At 43.1% G+C, this 17,821-nt stretch overlaps 1 protein-coding gene across 2 annotated transcripts in view; it reads right to left on the reverse strand.

Moving 5' to 3' along the window:
• Nucleotides 1–17,821, reverse strand: part of TBC1D19 (TBC1 domain family member 19) — a 205,867-nt gene that overhangs the window by 140,814 nt on the left and 47,232 nt on the right. Inside the window, exons 7-10 of one of the 2 annotated variants that reach the window (XM_054999857.1) lie at nt 10,153–10,199; nt 3,869–3,979; nt 2,514–2,586; nt 739–777 (exon numbers count right to left, since the gene is read on the reverse strand). In XM_054999857.1, the coding sequence (XP_054855832.1) occupies nt 739–777; nt 2,514–2,586; nt 3,869–3,979; nt 10,153–10,199 (270 nt within the window). The remainder of the gene's footprint in view (nt 1–738; nt 778–2,513; nt 2,587–3,868; nt 3,980–10,152; nt 10,200–17,821) is intronic. The other variant, XM_054999858.1, reaches the window with a different exon arrangement.

Genomic DNA, 17,821 nt, shown 5'->3' on the forward strand with positions numbered 1-17,821 from the left:
GTGCTAAAAAGGGGGAGGGCCACAGAGAAAAACAGCAGAGCAGAAAAATTTGAGCATGAAAGAACAGACAACTTTTTAAAAAAAAGGAAGTAAAAATGTTCCTAATGTTTTGCCACTTCATTGCAAACTGTGCCAGTTAAGAAACAAACTCCCTGTGCGCTCTGAAAGAAGAGGCAGAGAGAGAGAGAGAGAGAGAGAGAGAGAGAGAGACAGAGACAGAGACAGAGACAGAGACAGAGAGACAGAGAGACAGAGAGAGAGAGAGAGAGAGAGAGAGAGAGAGAGAGCGAGCTTCTGTTTCTATTCCACAAGAATTTGATTTTATTTAATTAAGGTCAGGAAACTTTTCATTCCACAGGTACAACAATCACTTGAGGTGACTCAGCTCTGCAGTATTCATTCGGTTCAGCAGCACTGATTAACCAGCCAGCAGGTTTAAAGTTATAGTCTTTTCTGATGCATGGGCATAAACCCCCCATTAAGACTAATGAGAATGCTTTGTGCACAGAAGGGAGAAGAGACTCTGGTGATTTTTCCAATGATATTCAGAACAGGAATTCAACACTCTGACATAAAGCTGTGTATATGTCTGTTTGCGCATGTTTCCCATTTTGTTTTTAATAAACCAGCTGCATGATTCTTTGTCTGGAAACCACTGGCAAGTCTGAACAAAGTGAAGGAAACCAATGAAAATTCTTGAACACACACAATTAGTTACAGCCATTATCCAAGTCTTACCTTTTTGGCCAATACGCACGTGCTCATTTTCAAAGAGTTCTGAAAAAGCAAGCAGAAATAAGGTGCAAATTAAAAATGATTTTTAACTCTTTTAGGATGAAAATACTTGATTCAGGTATCAGAATTCGTTCTTTATGTAATGTTGCAGTAATAACAGCAAGGCTGAATTCTGGCTTGTCACACTATTTATCTGTTCCTTTTTATTTGAAAACATAGCACCATACATGGAACAGAACATACTCTTCCAGTATGCACTTACATGTTTCTCAGTTTCAGCTAAGAAAAATAGCACCTATATGTCCCTCCAAATTGCTTTTTGAACCCCTGCCTTCCAGTCTGAATTGCAATTCACAGAGGGAGGTTGTATGTATCTATTTCTAAAAAGCAAACCTGGTTGTTTCTCTCTTCTTCCCCATAACCTCAAAGCTATTTCCCTTTTAAAAGGGTTTTTTCCTCACTCCAATCACAGAATGCATAATTTTCCTTAATTTTCAATACTCCGGTGAATCTTCAATGAAAGCTGGATAGCTCCAGTGAACTTTCAAATGAAGTTGCCCTTCAACAGTTTTATGATGATTTGCACTCCTCACAAAAAGACTCAGATGATATTAACAGGACAACAGCAGTATTGTTAAATTTATGCAACAATAATTTTGATGTCTGTATGCTTATTTCCATCATTAGATGGGCAATATTTCCAAGTTACAAATTTTATTGACAGTACTAAAGACCCTTCCTGCAATTTAGCCAGAAGGATATAAAGAGTGTATTAATTAACTTTAGACAACATTTAATCAGAGAACAATACCCTAATTAGTTTACTGATCTGCAGTCCATCAATTGGGTAAAATTGACCAAGGTAATATTAGGAACACACACACAGCACTGGAGGATGAAAACCCAATGCTGCAATAAGATAATCTCTAAAGTATCACAATATTTTATTATTTATTACCATTATGGAATAAACCTAGCTACTTTTCAGGAACTTTTAAACCCTGACTTTTAAACCCTGACTAAGGCAGTTAAACTCTTCGGACTGTAAGTAAGCATAGAAAGCTAGTATTCTAGACAGAAGATAAGTTACAACTCTTGTTGACGACATCTAGGTTCTTATTCACGGGATCTTTCCTTTGCAAGTAGGAATCATGTAACCCTCTAGACCTGGTCCCTGAAATTGACATTAAGATACCTATCTTTATCTTTGGGTACCCCTGCCCTCTGAGCCTAGGTGGGCAACAGCTGGAGAAAGGACCTTCTCAGTTAGGGCGCCAAAACTCTGGATCTCCCTCCCCAGGGAGATTTGTAAGTCTCCCTTTATCACTGTCTACCACCAGTGGGTGAAGACTTCTTTGTTTTGTTTGGCATTTCCTCACTATCTCTTAGCCTTCCTCCCTCTTAGTGTGTTTAACTGTTTTAATTGTTTTAAATATTATATTATACATATACCAATATTCTAACTGTTTTTAATGTTTGAAATGCCTGAATGTTATGATCACCACCCTGAGGACTGAGTTGGGTGGAAAGACAGCATAGAAGCATTTTAAATAAATCAATATAATTCTTGTCCTTGTTGTAATGTTAAGAAATGTTTTAACGTTTTTGCCAGCTTTTGACCAAAAGGGGACTTTTGGCACAGTCATTTGTTACAAATAAATATACAAGAGCCTTCTTCGGATCTGGTTTTAGCAACTATATCTTCCATACATTTGGGTGAGAACAATCTTACCCATATGACATCAAACAAGTGTTACACTTTAAAGCGCCCAGCTTACCTGGTGGGACTTCTGCAGAATCATCAATATCCAGCTGGCCGGTGTTCAAGTCTAGTTCACTGAAATATTCTTTCTTAAGAAAAAAAAGGGCACAGAATTAAAAAAGCAAATATTTTCTTAACAAGCATGGAAACTTCCTTTCTATTTACTTCACAAATCATCTTCCAAATATTCTAAATTATATCAAAGTACGAAGTTGATTTATACTGAGACTAGCAACAGAGCTCATTGTAAAAATAAACAGAATGGGCTCTAGCAGCGGGGCCAAGGCCAAGGCCCCGCTGCCACCATGGAGGCAGCAGGAAGGCTGCATGGGGGCTCCCCTGCACCACCGTTCCCCGCCAGCTGAACTTGCAGGCTTCTGAGGGGCTGCAGAGCCAGCAGGGAAACGCAGTGCAGCCCCACTGCCACGGCAGAGGTGGTGGGAAGGCCATGTAGGGGGGCTCCCCCGCAGTGTGCCTCCCTGCCGGCAGGCCTCTGAGGAGCCATGGAGTTGGCAGGGAAGCATGACGCAGCCCCGTAGCCGCTGCAGAGGTGGCAGAAAGGCCACGTGGTGGGGAACATGGTTCCCCCACACTGCACCTCCCCACCAGTTCCCTTGCCCCGCAGTCACCACAGAGGCAGGGGGAAAGCTGCCCAGGGGGCCTCCCCCACACTGTGCCTCCCTGCTGGCTCCCAGGCAGGCCTCTGAGGGGCCATGGAGCTGGCAGGAAGGCCATGCAGGAGAGGAGGCACAGCTGCCTCTGAGGCAGCAAGAAGACTGTACGGGCCAGATCCCCCACGCTTCGCCTCCCTGCCGACCCTGCGGCCCCTCTGAGGCCTGCTGCTGCTGACTCACTTTTTATCCTGGCACAGGCGCACCATAGGGCCCTCAGTGTGCCTGTGCTGAGATAAAAAGCGAGTCATTGGGAACACAGCTCAGCTTTTATGTTTAACGATGGACCGTTTATCTGCCTAGCACAGTGCTTTGACTAGCCTCCTGGATGTCTGCCAGAGGTCTGCTCCAGTTCTACCATCTGTGACCTTTTAACTGGAGAATGAACTGGAAGCAATCAGAGAATACACACACCCCAGTCCAGAGTGTTATAAGCTCACCATCACAGCTATGAGTATAGTGAAGTAATATAACCTTGCTGAGTACAGTCTAGTCTAGCAACTAGAAGTCATTAAGATCTAGCTGCCTGCAAAGTATTTCCTTTATCCATGTAAACTATAATGTACGTGTATCAAAACTATTCAGAATTTCACAAAATGCTAAACATAGTTATTTCAGTAGCTTACTATTAAACACATGTCCGTCTTTCATTCCTAACTATTTTAGAGAAGAAACTTATCTTACATATAAAGAAGCTTACCAATTCAGGAATGTCCTTCACTTTCAGTGGAACTTGAATTAACCCCAAGTGGTTTCTGAAACTAGGTTGCTCACTGTTTTCATAATTTGGATTGCGAAGATTCATCAATACCTTTAACAAGAATGCCATGTAAGCATTTTATAAGTATGTATCCAGAGTTTACAAACAGCATAAACCGCAGAAGCGCTTTTCCAGAATGTCATGGAGCTGCATTCTGTGAGTCTCTTCCATTAAGTCTTCCTTCAACAGAGAAAGGCTTCCTTGAGTCGAGGATGGCTTTTTCTAACGGACAATGGCTTCCTCCAATGAAGAAAGCCTCTTTGTTGAAGGAAGCCTTCCTGTGCTGGAGAAAAACTTGGTGACAGTTTTAGAATCCAACTTAGTGGAAAGCAGTCATAGGATACAACCCTTCAAAACTTTCAACATGACATACCTGAATACGGAGATAATGTAGAACCATTTCATGATGGGAAGCAACCTTACAGAACTGCACGTTCCTCTCTATCTTCAGTCCCTTCCCCACTCCCACTGGCAGGATCCTTCTGACACTTCCTAGTTTTTGTAAACTATAGCTTGCCACAATGTTTGAACAGTTAAAACTATGAGTAATGCCTTAATTCATGAAGACATGAAACAGGTTGGCAACTTACTGTCTGTAGTACTAATCATGGGGTTGGATCCAGGACTAAAGTGGCAATTTCCACTGACTGGCCCTTCCTGCTGCAGACCCCTCCCTCCATGACATTTCTCAGGGTCCCCTCATGCCACTGGAAAATTTAGGTTGGATCCAGCCCATGGTTTGCCAATGTGGATGTCAAAGCAATCTACCATTAGTAAATCCACACACAAGAGAGGAAGAGGCATGGGTATTCATAATCTTAGAAACCTCTGTCACATCTCCTCTCCATCACATTTTTTAAAGCTGACATCCCAGACTCTTCAGCTCTTCCTCATAGGAAAGGTGCTCTAACCCCTTGGTCACCTCGGTTGCCTTCTTCTGAACTTTTTCCTTTTTGAGACATGGCAGCCCAAATTGTTCACATTAGTCCAAATGGGGCCGCACCATAGCTCAATACAAAGGTATCACTGGTCAAGTAAGGCTCGCATCAGAAAAAGAAAATTCCTTCACTTGAGAGACTGTCCTTAAACAAGCATCCACTCTCTAAACCAGCTGCATGATATTCTGCCATACAGACCCCAGCACTCCATTCCACCAAGGCTCATTTATATCAAACTGCAACAACTGCCAATCACTTGGGTTTCACTCTAATTCCAGGGAGCTCAGTGCTCACATCATCTCTGTGCCCTATAAGAAGAGTGTCATAGCAGCAGGAAGAATCTCTTGTAAATCCTTCACCTTTCCTCCTCTTTCATATAAACACTTTAGCATAGCCAGGAAGAATTCCTCTGAGTTTCTACAAGATTATGGAATGGAATACAAGCAGGCAAAGCATTAAATGGTTAACATTCAAGGAATGACAAGTGATGTGGGAAACTAACAATAAAAAACACAAGAGACATAACAAAAACTGTTTACTTATGCCAAGTACCTTCATAAGATTAAATTAAGACAGATTTAATTAACTTTAATTGCAGAAAATTTTTACAGTTGCATTATCATTCAAGCCACTGGTTAAGAAACTCAAGAACATTTAAAGTTTAAGAGCTAGGCCTCACAAAGCAAGACATCTAGCTACATTTGCATGTACACAGAATATTTCACATTCATATATGCAGATGAAGTCATGGTGGTGTCAACCAAAATGTTGACACTTGCATTTTTAAAACTAGAAAGAATTTATTTACCTAGGGAAATGTTTCATCCTTCATCAGATTTACCTCTGCAAACAGTGATCCAAATGCTGTTCTTGCCTGTTATCTTCTAGGCAAACTAATTAAGATGCACGCAGACATAGAACCTTTCTTGGAAAATAAGAGACCATTCTTTGCCCACCTCTTAGCTGTCCAGTGAACAGTTCTATCACTTCTGAAGGTCATTCGAAAGACAACATGGTTCAGTGACAAACACATACAAGGTCAAGGTGGGACAAAGAAACATATTTCAGTCTGCCAGTAAGCAGTAAGTGAAAAACTAAAGAAAGGCACCCCAATTGTGCTATACTATTCTGCTCTCTGCTTGGACAAGCACAGTTAGACAGTGGCTGGGAACCTGGTGGAGCTACAGATACCAAGGGTTCCTGAGATGACCTGGAAAAAAAAGCCAAATTATCTAGGGTTCCTGACCTTCTACAGAATGTATGCCTGCAATGTGCTCACCCCCAAAGGCCTGGCCATGCCTCCACATTGGTGGGAGGTGCTCACAGTCTTTTATTCTACTGGCTTTAATGTTTATTATATTGTTTTTGGTAAGCTGCCTGGAGTGAAAAGGAAAGGTGGGGTATAAATGCACTGGTGAACGTGGCCCCGAGCTCTCTGTAATGCAAGGATTCCTCAAAAGGCCCATCTGTGGGGAGGATGGGGTATAAATTGAATACAATAAATAAATAATAAATATGGAAAGAGAAGAAAGTTTGAAACTACAAGAAATGCTGAAAGATGCTGATTACCACACGCTCATCATCTGAAGTGCATATTTCTTCTACTCGGGGAATACTGCATAACAGAGCCTCAAATCACATTTACTTTAGTTGAGCAGTCATTTACCATGTAGACTGACTTTTATTTATTTATAATCCTCCTTTCTCACTGAGATCCAAGGCGAATTACACAGTACAAGTGAAAATACAATATAATTTACAAATCGGCCCCAGCATGCCAGGTTCGTTTCAGAAACTCCCAAACAAAGATTCCCGAACTGATTTGTATCTCTTCGGGAAGCTTCAGGTCAAGGGGTTTAAATGCCCCTTTCCATGGTGCTGTGCAGGGCCATAGAAAGGGGAATTTTAACCCCCGAATCAGCTGCTTGCCGGTGAGTTCCCCGCCAGGCAGCCAAGTCCAGCTGGCAGGGTTAAAAATGCCCTTTTCTGCGGCGCTGTGCAGCAGCACGGAAAGGGGCATTTTAACCCCCTGAATCAGCTACTTGGCGGTGAGTTCCACGCCAGGCAGCTGAGTCAAGCCAGCTGTGCAGCACCATGGGCCCACCACATGCCCCCTGGACCCATGCCCATCATGGCTGGTAAAGGCCAGTGCTGATGGTCTACGGTCCTCGTTGGAGGCCATTGTTAACATGTCCTTGGGCAGCGGGGTTTTTCCCGGGCCACTAAAGGAAGCCATGGTGAGACCTCTCTTGAAAAAACCATTACTGGACCCCACTGACCTGGTCAATTATCGTCCAGTCTCGAACCTCCCATTTCTGGGAAAGGTGATTGAACAGGCAGCGGTGGGACAGATACAGGGTTTTCTGAATGATGTCTCGGCCCCAGCTCCCTTTCAGTCCGGGTTTTGGCAAGGACATGGGACGGAGACGCTGCTGGTCACCCTCACAGACAACCTTCACAGACATCTGGACCGAGGTGGCTCAGCGCTGCTGATATTACTGGACTTGTCAGCAGCGTTTGACACAGTCAATTACGATCTTCTGACTCACCACCTCACCGATGTGGGGATACGAGGGACTGCCTTACAGTGGTAGATTACTGTAACTCGCTCTACGCGGGCCTACCTTTGAGCCTCACCCGAAGATTACAGCTGGTGCAAAATGCAGCGGTGCACATCATTATGAAAGCACCAAACGGCGCATATTACACCAATATTGCACGAGCTGCATTGGTTGCTAGTGGAGTATCGGATCAGGTTCAAGGTCTTGGTATTGACCTATAAGGCCCTGTGCGGACTGGGGCCAGCAAACCTGAGGGACCATCTCTCCCCGTATATTCCCCAGAAGACCCTCCGATTGGGAGGAAAGCAATTGTTATCAGTCCCTGGCTCCAAGGAGGCCCGCCTGGCCTTGACTAGAGCCAGAGCTTTCTCAGTCCTGGCTCCTACCTGGTGGAATGTTCTGTCTACCGAGACCAGGGCCAGGCAGGATCTACTCTCTTTCCGCCAGGCCTGTAAGACAGAGTTGTTCCGCCAGGCTTATGGCTGAGGCTGGGCCTCCACTGGCTGGAGGATACAACATCTACCCCCCTCCCTGTGAAAGCTGCCCACTACTGTTCTTAAACTGCTGCTATATTCAGTTGTACTGTTGTATTATTTGTTATTAATTGTATTGCTGCCATCAGGAAAAAGAGTGCTGCTATTTTTGTATGATGTTTTTAAATGTTTTAATATGGAATATTCTAAATGTTCTTAATGTTGTTACCCACCCTGAGCCTGCTCGCGGGGAGGGCGGAATATAAATATGATATTAAATAAATAAATAAATAAATAAATAAATAAATAAATAAATAAATAAATAAATAAATAAATAAATAAATGGAAAGTAGTATTTTAACTCTCCGCCAAGCATCTGATTCGGGGGTTAAAATGCAGGTAAAGCCTGCAGCCCTGTCGCATCATTCGCTGGCTGCAGAAGGGGTCGGAGGAATCCGTGTCCCCTTGCACAGCGGGCAAAGGGAGCACTCCGCAATGGGGCTGCAAGCTAATGCCTACAGCCCCATCGCCTCCTTTGTCCACTGCAGAAGGGGCCGGGGGATTTCCTGGCCTCATGCAGAGCGGGCAAAGGGACCACTCCACAGCGTGGCTGCAGGCTGATGCGTACAGCCCCGTCGCCTCCTTTGCTCACTGTGGAAGGGGTCAGGTTATTCCCTGACCCCTTGTGCAAAGGGAGCACTCCGCAGCCGGGCTACAGGCTGATGCCTACAGCCCTGTCGCGTCCTTTGCCCGCTATGGAAGGGGTCAGGGGACAGCCAGTTTGGTGTAGTGGTTAAGAGCGTGGGAGTCTATTCTGGAGAGCTGGGTTTGATTCCCCACTCATCCACTTGAAGCCACCTGGGTGACCTTGGGCTAGTCTCGGCTCTCTGGAGCTCTCTCAGCCCCACCCACCTCACAGGGTGTTTTGTTGTGAGGATAATAATGGCATACTTTGTAAACCGCTCTGAGCGGGCATCAAGTTGTCCTAAAAGGCGGTATATAAATCTAATGTTATTATTATTATTATTTTCCTGGCCATTCCAGCAGCGGACCAAGTGAGCGGGTAGGATTGTAAACCTACACTTTTCCAGCCACTTGCAAGCAGCTAGAAAAGTGTAGGTTTAAAATTCCTACCCTGACACTTATTTCACCCAATGGGAGAGGGAGAAGGGAATCCCCTCCTCCCACTTACCAGAATGGGGGGAGGAGGGAACCCCTCCCCCCCATTGGGTGAAGTAAGTGGCTAGGGTGGAAGTTTAAAAGCTTTTCAGTGTGCTCCGAATCTTTACGGAGCATACTGAGCATACTGCTTATTTCCGACTTTTTTCCCACTTCGGAAATTCCAAAGCAGGAAATCCAAATTTTTTTTCTTGTATTCCCCTATCAGGAACATTACCTTAAACAATGCTATAGAGTAAACAGATACTAGTTCACAAAGACACAGCATTAGTAGGAATCCAATACAATATAGGGGTGAGGTCTCTGGTTCCTAATTCATTAGCGGATCATCTGAGATCCCCTCCCTACAATACACCCCTCCTATCTGAGTAAAAAGCCTTTTTAAATAATTCAGTTTTGCATCGTTTGTGGAAAGCCAGGAAAGTGGGGGCTCTCTTGACCTCAGGCAGGCCATTCCACAAGGTAGGGACCACCAGAGAGAAAGCCTGTATACAGGCTGTTGTCGATTTCACCAATGTGCAGGGTGGCACCTGCAGGAGACCCTGTTTGGAAGAGCGAAGCTGCCATGGAGGAGCATAGGGAGGGAGGCGGTCCTGTAGATATGCAGGACCTAGTGTGAAGAGCTTTGTAAGTAATAACCAATACGTTGAACTGATGGTAACTAATGGGTAGCCAGTGGAATGGGAGTGGTAGGAGTGATGCAGGGTGGGAGTGATGGTCATGCTCCTGCTCGCCTGTTGTGGTACAGTGGCCCTGTGTGGCGGCCCAGTGTCCAGCCGTGGGACAACCATGCAATAGGTGCAGCTCTCCCAAGTCCCCGCAGCTAGAGCCCATTGTATTATTCCACAACGGGCTCTGGTGCTAGTCCACTCAAAAATGCCTTCAAAATCTGGGGAACTTTCCAGCAACTGTAGTGAGGTCAGAATAATGAGGCTTTACTCAGCTGAAAACTGCTTAAATTCTGATGGTTTCTGCATACATTTCACTCATTTCAGCAGGCATTTCCACTTGGACTTATTACCTACTTCTTAAAATATGCAGCTGAAAAATGGAAATAGGTATTTAAATATTACCTCAAGAAAATCTTTAGGTGCATAAACAGGTCTGAAGAGGCTTAGGTCTGAAATTAACAAGAGATAATTAAAATATTATGAAAATACTTTCCCGCTCATACTATACCATCTATACATTACAAGTCACCATATTCATTTGTATCAACATATATTTGCATGGTCTTTGGGCATGATTCTTTTATATCAGCCCAAAGCATGAAAGCTGTTAAGGGCATCTTACATATAGCAATGTTTTTGTTGTAAGTCACTGAACAAGGAGAAGCAGAGTAACAATATTTAAATGAATAACTGAATCAGTCTCAAATGAATTTCAAGTTATAATAAAGACCAACTAGATTTCCAGAATATGAGCTTTTGAGAATCAGAGTTTGCTTCATCAGATACAAGGAGTGGAAAAAGGAAGGGGTCCTTATAATCGTGGGAGAGGGTCGGAGGGATATTTTAAATTAGAGAGTCAGGAAGCTAGCTATAATGCATGTTGATAGAGCATGGATGCAAAGTGCAGAAAATTAGCATCTGTTATGTGAGAAAAAAGTCCTATGTCCCAATTCAATCCTGGGAGATCCATTGTTCCAAATTTGCAAATAAACTCAATTTCAGTAATTTTATGTTATAATTTTCCTTTGAAGTTTCTGTCTGAGAACTGCCACTCTTAGGTCAGCAATAGAATGTCCTAGCAGACAAAAATGTCCTCCCACTGGTTTCTGAATGTGGTGGTTTTTGATATCAGATTTATATCCATTCATTCTTTCGTGAAAGGACTGGCCTGTCTGTCCAATATAGAGGGCTCTCGGGCATTGCTGACACTGCAATGTCAGCAATGCCCTAAAGCTGACATTGGAAGATGAACGAGTGAATGAACCTGAGATGGCGTAACTAGTGTTGTTAGGTACGTTAATTGTGGTGTTGGAGTGAATATGGGGGCAGAGTTGGCATCTTGAATTATTGTAGAACTTTGTCTCAGAGTTCATGTCCATGATGGAAAGTGCATTGTTGTGAGAGAGGAGTTGTTTAAGGTTGGGGGGTTGTCTGTGGGCAAGAAAAGGCTTGTCTCCCAATGCCTGTGAGTGAGAAGTATCATTGTCCAGCATAGGTTGCAGGTCATTAATAATACATTGAACTGGTTTGAGTTGAAAGCTGTATATGACCACCTGTGCTGTTCTATTGTTTCATTTGGACTTGTGTTGTAGCAGGATATCCCTTGATATTATACTGGCTTTTTCTTACTACATCTGGAGGGTACTGTAATTCCAGAAATCTTTGTTGTAGATCACACAAGTGAGAATCTCTGTCAGAAGGATTGGCGCAGATGCAGCTGTAGCATAGAGCTTGGCTGTAGACAATGGATTGTTTGGTGTGTTTAGGATGATGACTGGAAGCATGAAGATATGTTTGGCAATTAATTAGTTTTTGGTGTAAGGTGGTTCTTAAGTTTCCATCATGTATTTGTACAGTGGTATCTAGAAAATTTACTTCCTGTGTAGATTGATTCATGATCAGGTTGATGATAGGTGGAAGCTGCTGAAGGCCTGGTGAAATTCCTCCAGTGCTTCTTTCCCATGTGCCCTGATGATAAAAATGTCATCTATAAATCTCAAGTACAAAAGAGGTGTTGGCAGGCAGGAGCAGAGGAAGTGCTGCTCCAAGTCAGCCAAGAATATGTTGGCATATTCTTAGCTGACTTAATGCCATGTGGGTTTCACTGATCTGAAGAAAAAACAGTGTTGCACTTACCTGTAACTGTTGTTCATTGAGGTCTTCCATGCAGGCACACATGCGACTGTGCACATGCAGGCCTGCCAATTCGGAAGAGTTTTTTTAGCTGAGGTCCACCAGGGGGCGCCCTCACCTCCCTGCTTGTTTATATAAAACATAGCAGTCGATTGTCTGTGAGGATTAAATCAGATTTCACCACATCTGCAAATGAGATTAAGGCATAATGGATCACTTTCAATTCCAGGAGGTTAATATGGGATTGATTTTCAGTGTTATCCCACATCCCGTGGGCATAAAGGTCACCACAATGGGCACCTCATCTCATGTTGAAAGCGTCAGTAGTGATGAATACTTCAGTTACCCTATGTCCAACTGAATCCTTTTTAGTAAGTGTACATCCACCAACCACCATTGCAGGTCCTCATGACCCCTGTAGGGATATTAAATTTTTTATCCTGAGAGTCCCTCTCATTGTGGAATATAAAAATAAACTACTACTGTAGTTCCTGCATTTTCAGTCTAGCAAGTGGAACCACTGCCATGGTTGATGCCATGAATCCTAACAATGATTGAATTCTCCTTGCCATCTGAAAACGACATCTTTGAAACATCCTAACCAGCCCCTTTATCTTTTACACCCCTTTCTGCAGGAAGGAAGACCTTATTCAGAGTGTCATAAAGACCGGACCTCCCTTGCTGGGCTCCGTTTGGATTTCTTCTGGTTAACAAAGAGTTTCAGCTGTAAACAAGTCTGCAAAGTTATTTGGACCTGTCTGCGCACATCATCTTCAGAATGGCCAGTAATTAGCCAGTCATCCAGATACGGATATATACAGCAATTTTGTCTCCTCAAATAAGCGATGACCACCATGATGCATTTTGTAAAGATGTGGGGTGCTGTTGAAAGCCTGAAGGGCAGAACTCAATACTTGTATACAATCCTGTCATAAATGAACCTTAAGAACTTCCATGTGCCTCCTAAATGGAGATGTGGAAGTACGCATCCTTTAGATCAAAGACTGCAAACCAACAGTCTGGTGCAATCAGTGTCATGACTGTATGTAATGTGGTCATCTGGAATTTATGAAAACTAATAAATTTGTTGACATAAATCCAAGATTGGCCTGTGTCCCCTGTCTTTTTTGTCCACCATAAAGAATCTGGAGTAGAAACCTAGCTGCGACTCTCCCTTAGAAATTTGCTGTATTGCACGCTTATCCAGTAACTCAGCACATGTCTGTGAATCTGAGATGACCCAGATGAGTGGAACATTCAAACTCAATTTTATAACCGTTATGAACAATTTTGAGAACCCAAACATCAGTCATAATACCACACCAAACAGAATAGTAGCTATGTAGCCTATCCCCAAAGATGGGGTCAGGCCCTTGTTCTAGTCAGAACTGTTTTTGGTTCGGGGTTTGCTCCTTAGAATGGTGAGACTGTGACCGCTGCCTTGCCCTGTGGGCAAGAAAATATTTTAAGTGGGATATAGAAGCCTGGGAGGAGGGAACATTCTGAGAGAAAGGCATTCTGAAGGGACAGATAGCCAAAGAGACAGAGTGTTCAGTTAAATCCTATGAGGAATATAGAACTGTTATAAAGGATAGACACAGAAGAACTAGTGGAATTTATAAGAGAGAACATAATCTGGTGAAGTTTAGTAAAATTGTAGAAGGAAATACAATTAAAATAGAGAAAATGGAAGAGTTTATGGGGATGAAAAAGGAGGCTCTTATTCAGAAGTGCAAAGAGTTAAATTTACCTCATGAGGGGAAAAGTGTAGAAGAACTGAGAGTTATACTGATACAAAGTAGTGCGGAGCCAAGTAGAACTGCAGAGGAGAGAAACCCTGAGGGAATGTACAACCCTAGTCCAGAATATTTAGAGTTTCTGAGGGAAAAGTTGAAAGTTGAAGTAGAACAAAAACAGATTGAAAGGGAGCCGAAATAGAACAAAAACAGTTCGAGAGGGAAAAGTGGAAAGCTGAAATGGAACTTAGAGTTCAAGAGATGGCAAGACAAACCAGTTTGGAAGCAGAAAGATTACAATTAGAAAGAGAGAGACTTAAGAATGGGGACAAAAAGGAGGGAAACTCTGAACCCAGAGCTGATTTACCTTGAGTTACCCCAAAAGATTTTATGGTGTATGTGTCAGGAGAAGATCCACAAATTTTCCTGTCCACTTTTGAACGATCTGCTCAGAACTGGGAAATACCAGAGACACAATATATGAAGTATTTACCCAGCTTAATTAGAGGGGAATTGGCTGAGATCTACAACACATTTCCCTCAGATAAACCTGTTGTTTATGCTGAATACAAAGAGGCAGTATATGACAGATTTAGGCTAGGTGCTGATTACTTCAGAAAGAAGTTTAGAAGCCTAGTGCCTCAGAAAGAGAAGTCATTTAAGTCTTTTAGTGCCAAACTGACAGACTATTTTGATAAGTGAATTTCATCTGCCAAAGCTAACTCTAAAGAAGGAATAAGGGATCTAATGATTTTGGATCAGTTTTTATTTCAACTTCCTTCAGAGATCAGACTTCTAGTTAAAGATAAACTTCCAGAGAATATCAACTAGGCATAGCTGACAAGTTTCCAAAGACAAAATGAAGCTCTGCCGCCTCCACGGGGATCCAATAACTGACCATTTCAGAGGCTGGTCCAAAGATTAACCAATGACAGGCAAGGGAGGGAACGCGGCTTCATTGACTCAAGATGCTTACACGTCGATATAGCATCAATTTGTCCTTAAAAAAAAAAAACCGCGGGGCCGTTCAGGTTTTTCCTGCCGCTTTACCCATCTTTTTGAAAGGGGATGTGATCAATGGATTGCGCAGGAGAAGCGCTATTCAAAGGGTGATGTGGGCAAACGAGCGAAGAAAGCGCAATAACAGATGGAGCAATCATTGCACAAAAAAAGCGGGAGCTAAGGTAGTGTGGAATAGGCCAGAGACAAACTCCTGTTAGTAGTACTGCTGAAATGTCCCAAGAAAAAGCAGGAGACATAAATAAAAACTCTGAGGAGTTTAAAAAAGAAATTATGAAGGATCCTGAGTTAAAGGACATAAGAGAGGAGGCCAGGCAGAATGAGATGAATGCAGAAACCAACATTTTTGCATGGGAAAATAAGTTGTTACAGAAAAGGGTTACTAACCTAAACTTGTGGAAAAATAAATACTTTAGAGCAAGAAAGCTCCAACCTGGATATGGAAAATATAAAGCTGAAAAAGACTAGATAGCCAGAGAAACCTCAGATTTCAACTAGAGTCCTTAGAGAAACAGAATACTCAAATTGATGAAGAGAATTTAGAACTCAGAACGGTTGAATCTTTGAAGAATATAAACATCAAGATGGCTCAGTTACAATTAGAAAACAAGGAACTGGAAAGTGAGAACCTACAGCTTCAGAAAAGTCTAAAGCTTAGGAAAACATCTTTTAAGAAGGCTGAACGTTTAGAAGTCAGTTACCAAGGTTTGGATACAGAAAATCAAAGGCTGCAAAAAGCCCTAGAAAACAGCAACAAAAAGATGCAGCATTTAGAAATGGTGATTTATTTTGCCATTGTTGCCTGTTTAATTGTCTTTCTACTAATGTACAGAAGCTATCAGTCAATTAGAAACAGACTTTATGTTGGAGGAGAGAAGCAACTTGCTAGTAAAGTTGCTGAACTGGTTGAAGACAAATGTAAAGTACTAGAAAAGCTCAGCATATGCAAAAAAAAGTATAGTTAGGAAACTCCTTGAAGGATGCTAGCCTTCTAAATGAGTCACCCAGTGCATCAAACATGAAGAGAGCATGTAAAGAACTGAGCAGCTCAAACTCTGTTCACAAGAAAGAAATAGACTGTATTGTCGAAGGCTTTCATGGCCGGAGAACGATGGCTGTTGTGGGTTTTCCGGGCTGTATTGCCGTGGTCTTGGCATTGTTCCTGACGTTTCGCCAGCAGCTGTGGCTGGCATCTTCAGAGGTGTAGCACCAAAAGACAGAGATCTCTCAGTGTGACACTGAGAGATCTCTGTCTTTTGGTGCTACACCTCTGAAGATGCCAGCCACAGCTGCTGGCAAAATGTCAGGAACTACAATGCCAAGACCACGGCAATACAGCCCGGAAAACCCACAACAGCCAAGAAATAGACTGTTTAGAAAAGAACAGAATATTGATAAACAACCAGAAGAAACAAACAATGACCCAGTAAAGAAGGCCAAAGCCAAGATGACCTCAGCCCAGCAGTGGAACATCCCAGAGAGTAAGATGACACCCCAGCAGAGGAGGAATGCAAGATAAAGAAACCCAAGACTTTAAAACAAAAAACCACAGAAGAGTGAGAAATGGACTTAACTGGAACTGCAGAAACAATGAAACATTCCCTAAGCCAGAGGAAGCTGCACACAACTCTTCTGGAAAAAAGATGTGTTCCGCTTAAGGACAAAGGGGGGGATTTGTAATGATTTCAAGAAATGTGTGCATGTATCTTTAAATGCTTGGTTTGAGCTAGGTGAAGAGTGGGGGTGAAAGAGAGGGATGAGTGAGCAATATGATTGGTTGACTGAGATTGTGGGCGGAGTGAATGCAGAGTAGACTGGGAGAGAGAGAGAAAAGGGGAGTCAGAAGAAAGCAGGCTGGCTGTGTGCTGCCTGAATATGTTGGAGTGTTTATGAGAGAAATATAACCTGTGTGGAGCCTGAACTGAGCATGTTTGTGAAAGGACACTCAGTCAGGGAAAGGGAGGCCAGCTGTGGGCTGCCTGAGCAGGTTTCATATCTCTGTGAATAGGAGTCAGAGAGAAAGAGAGGCTAGCTGTGTGCTGCCTGAGGAGTTTTAAGCATTTCTGTGAAAGAAATATAGAGCCTAGAGAAAGAGGCTAACTGTGTGTGAGGCCTTAGAAGAGATCAGTATGAATGAGTTTAAATGAAGTAACTTTAAGAACCGAGAACTACGTTTATGAAACCAATACGCTTCTTGACTAAATAAAAGTTTATTTTTGTTTTGTTATATCCCAGAGTAGCTGTCATTGCTATATCCCATTCCTATCCTCAGGGCCACATAGAACCACGAAGGAGCCTGACGCTTAGGAACGTTACCAAAGGGAAAATTTAAATAAAATACCTTGGAATATAATATTCCTGGTGGCAGCAAACTACCCAGAGGGTGTTAAGGGAAAGATTAAAAGAAAAATCTACCCCAAAGAAAGAAAGGTCGTAACACCCAAACATCAGTCATAATACCACACCAACAGAATAGTAGCTATGTAGCCTATCCCCAAAGATGGGGTCAGGCCCTTGTTCTAGTCAGAACTGTTTTTGGTTCGGGATTTGCTCCTTAGAATGGTGAGACTATGACCACTGCCTTGCCCTGTGGGCTGGCTTCCGTTTCGAAAAAGTGCCCTGTGAACTTTGATATGATCTCTGTGTAGGATACGAATACCCTTGATAAGGCTGGAAGCGATGCACTCTCCTCTTGTACTGAGACTGCCTGAAGTGGCTTCTTCCTTGCCCCTGTGGAGGAGGCAGCAAGACTCCATACGAGCGTGCCGTCAGTTTGTCTTTCCATTTTTGGGAAAGGTACTCATGCATCTGTTCAGAAAATAAAGTCTTCCCTTCAAAGGGAAAGTCCTCTACCTTATTCCTGGTTTCCACAGGAAGTGCGGTGGCCCTCAGCCAGGCGTGCCTTTGTAGCGCAATGGCTGAGGCCATGGCCCTCACTGAGGTATCTACTACATTTCTACTGGCATTTATTTGATGCCGCGCCAACCTCATGGCCTCCTCCTGTATGACTTTAATGAGGGGTCTTTGATCTTCTGGTAGTTTGGCATGGAAAGCCGCAGCTTTTCCCCATAGGAACAGGTGGTATGCCCCCATCATAGCAGTGTAGTTCGCTATTTTTATATTCAGCATTGCCAAGGAGTAAATTTTTTTTCCCCAGCGTGACCAGTTTCCTTCCCTCCTTG

Source organism: Eublepharis macularius, chromosome 15, assembly GCF_028583425.1.
Source record: "Eublepharis macularius isolate TG4126 chromosome 15, MPM_Emac_v1.0, whole genome shotgun sequence".
NCBI classification, from domain to species: domain Eukaryota; kingdom Metazoa; phylum Chordata; class Lepidosauria; order Squamata; family Eublepharidae; genus Eublepharis; species Eublepharis macularius.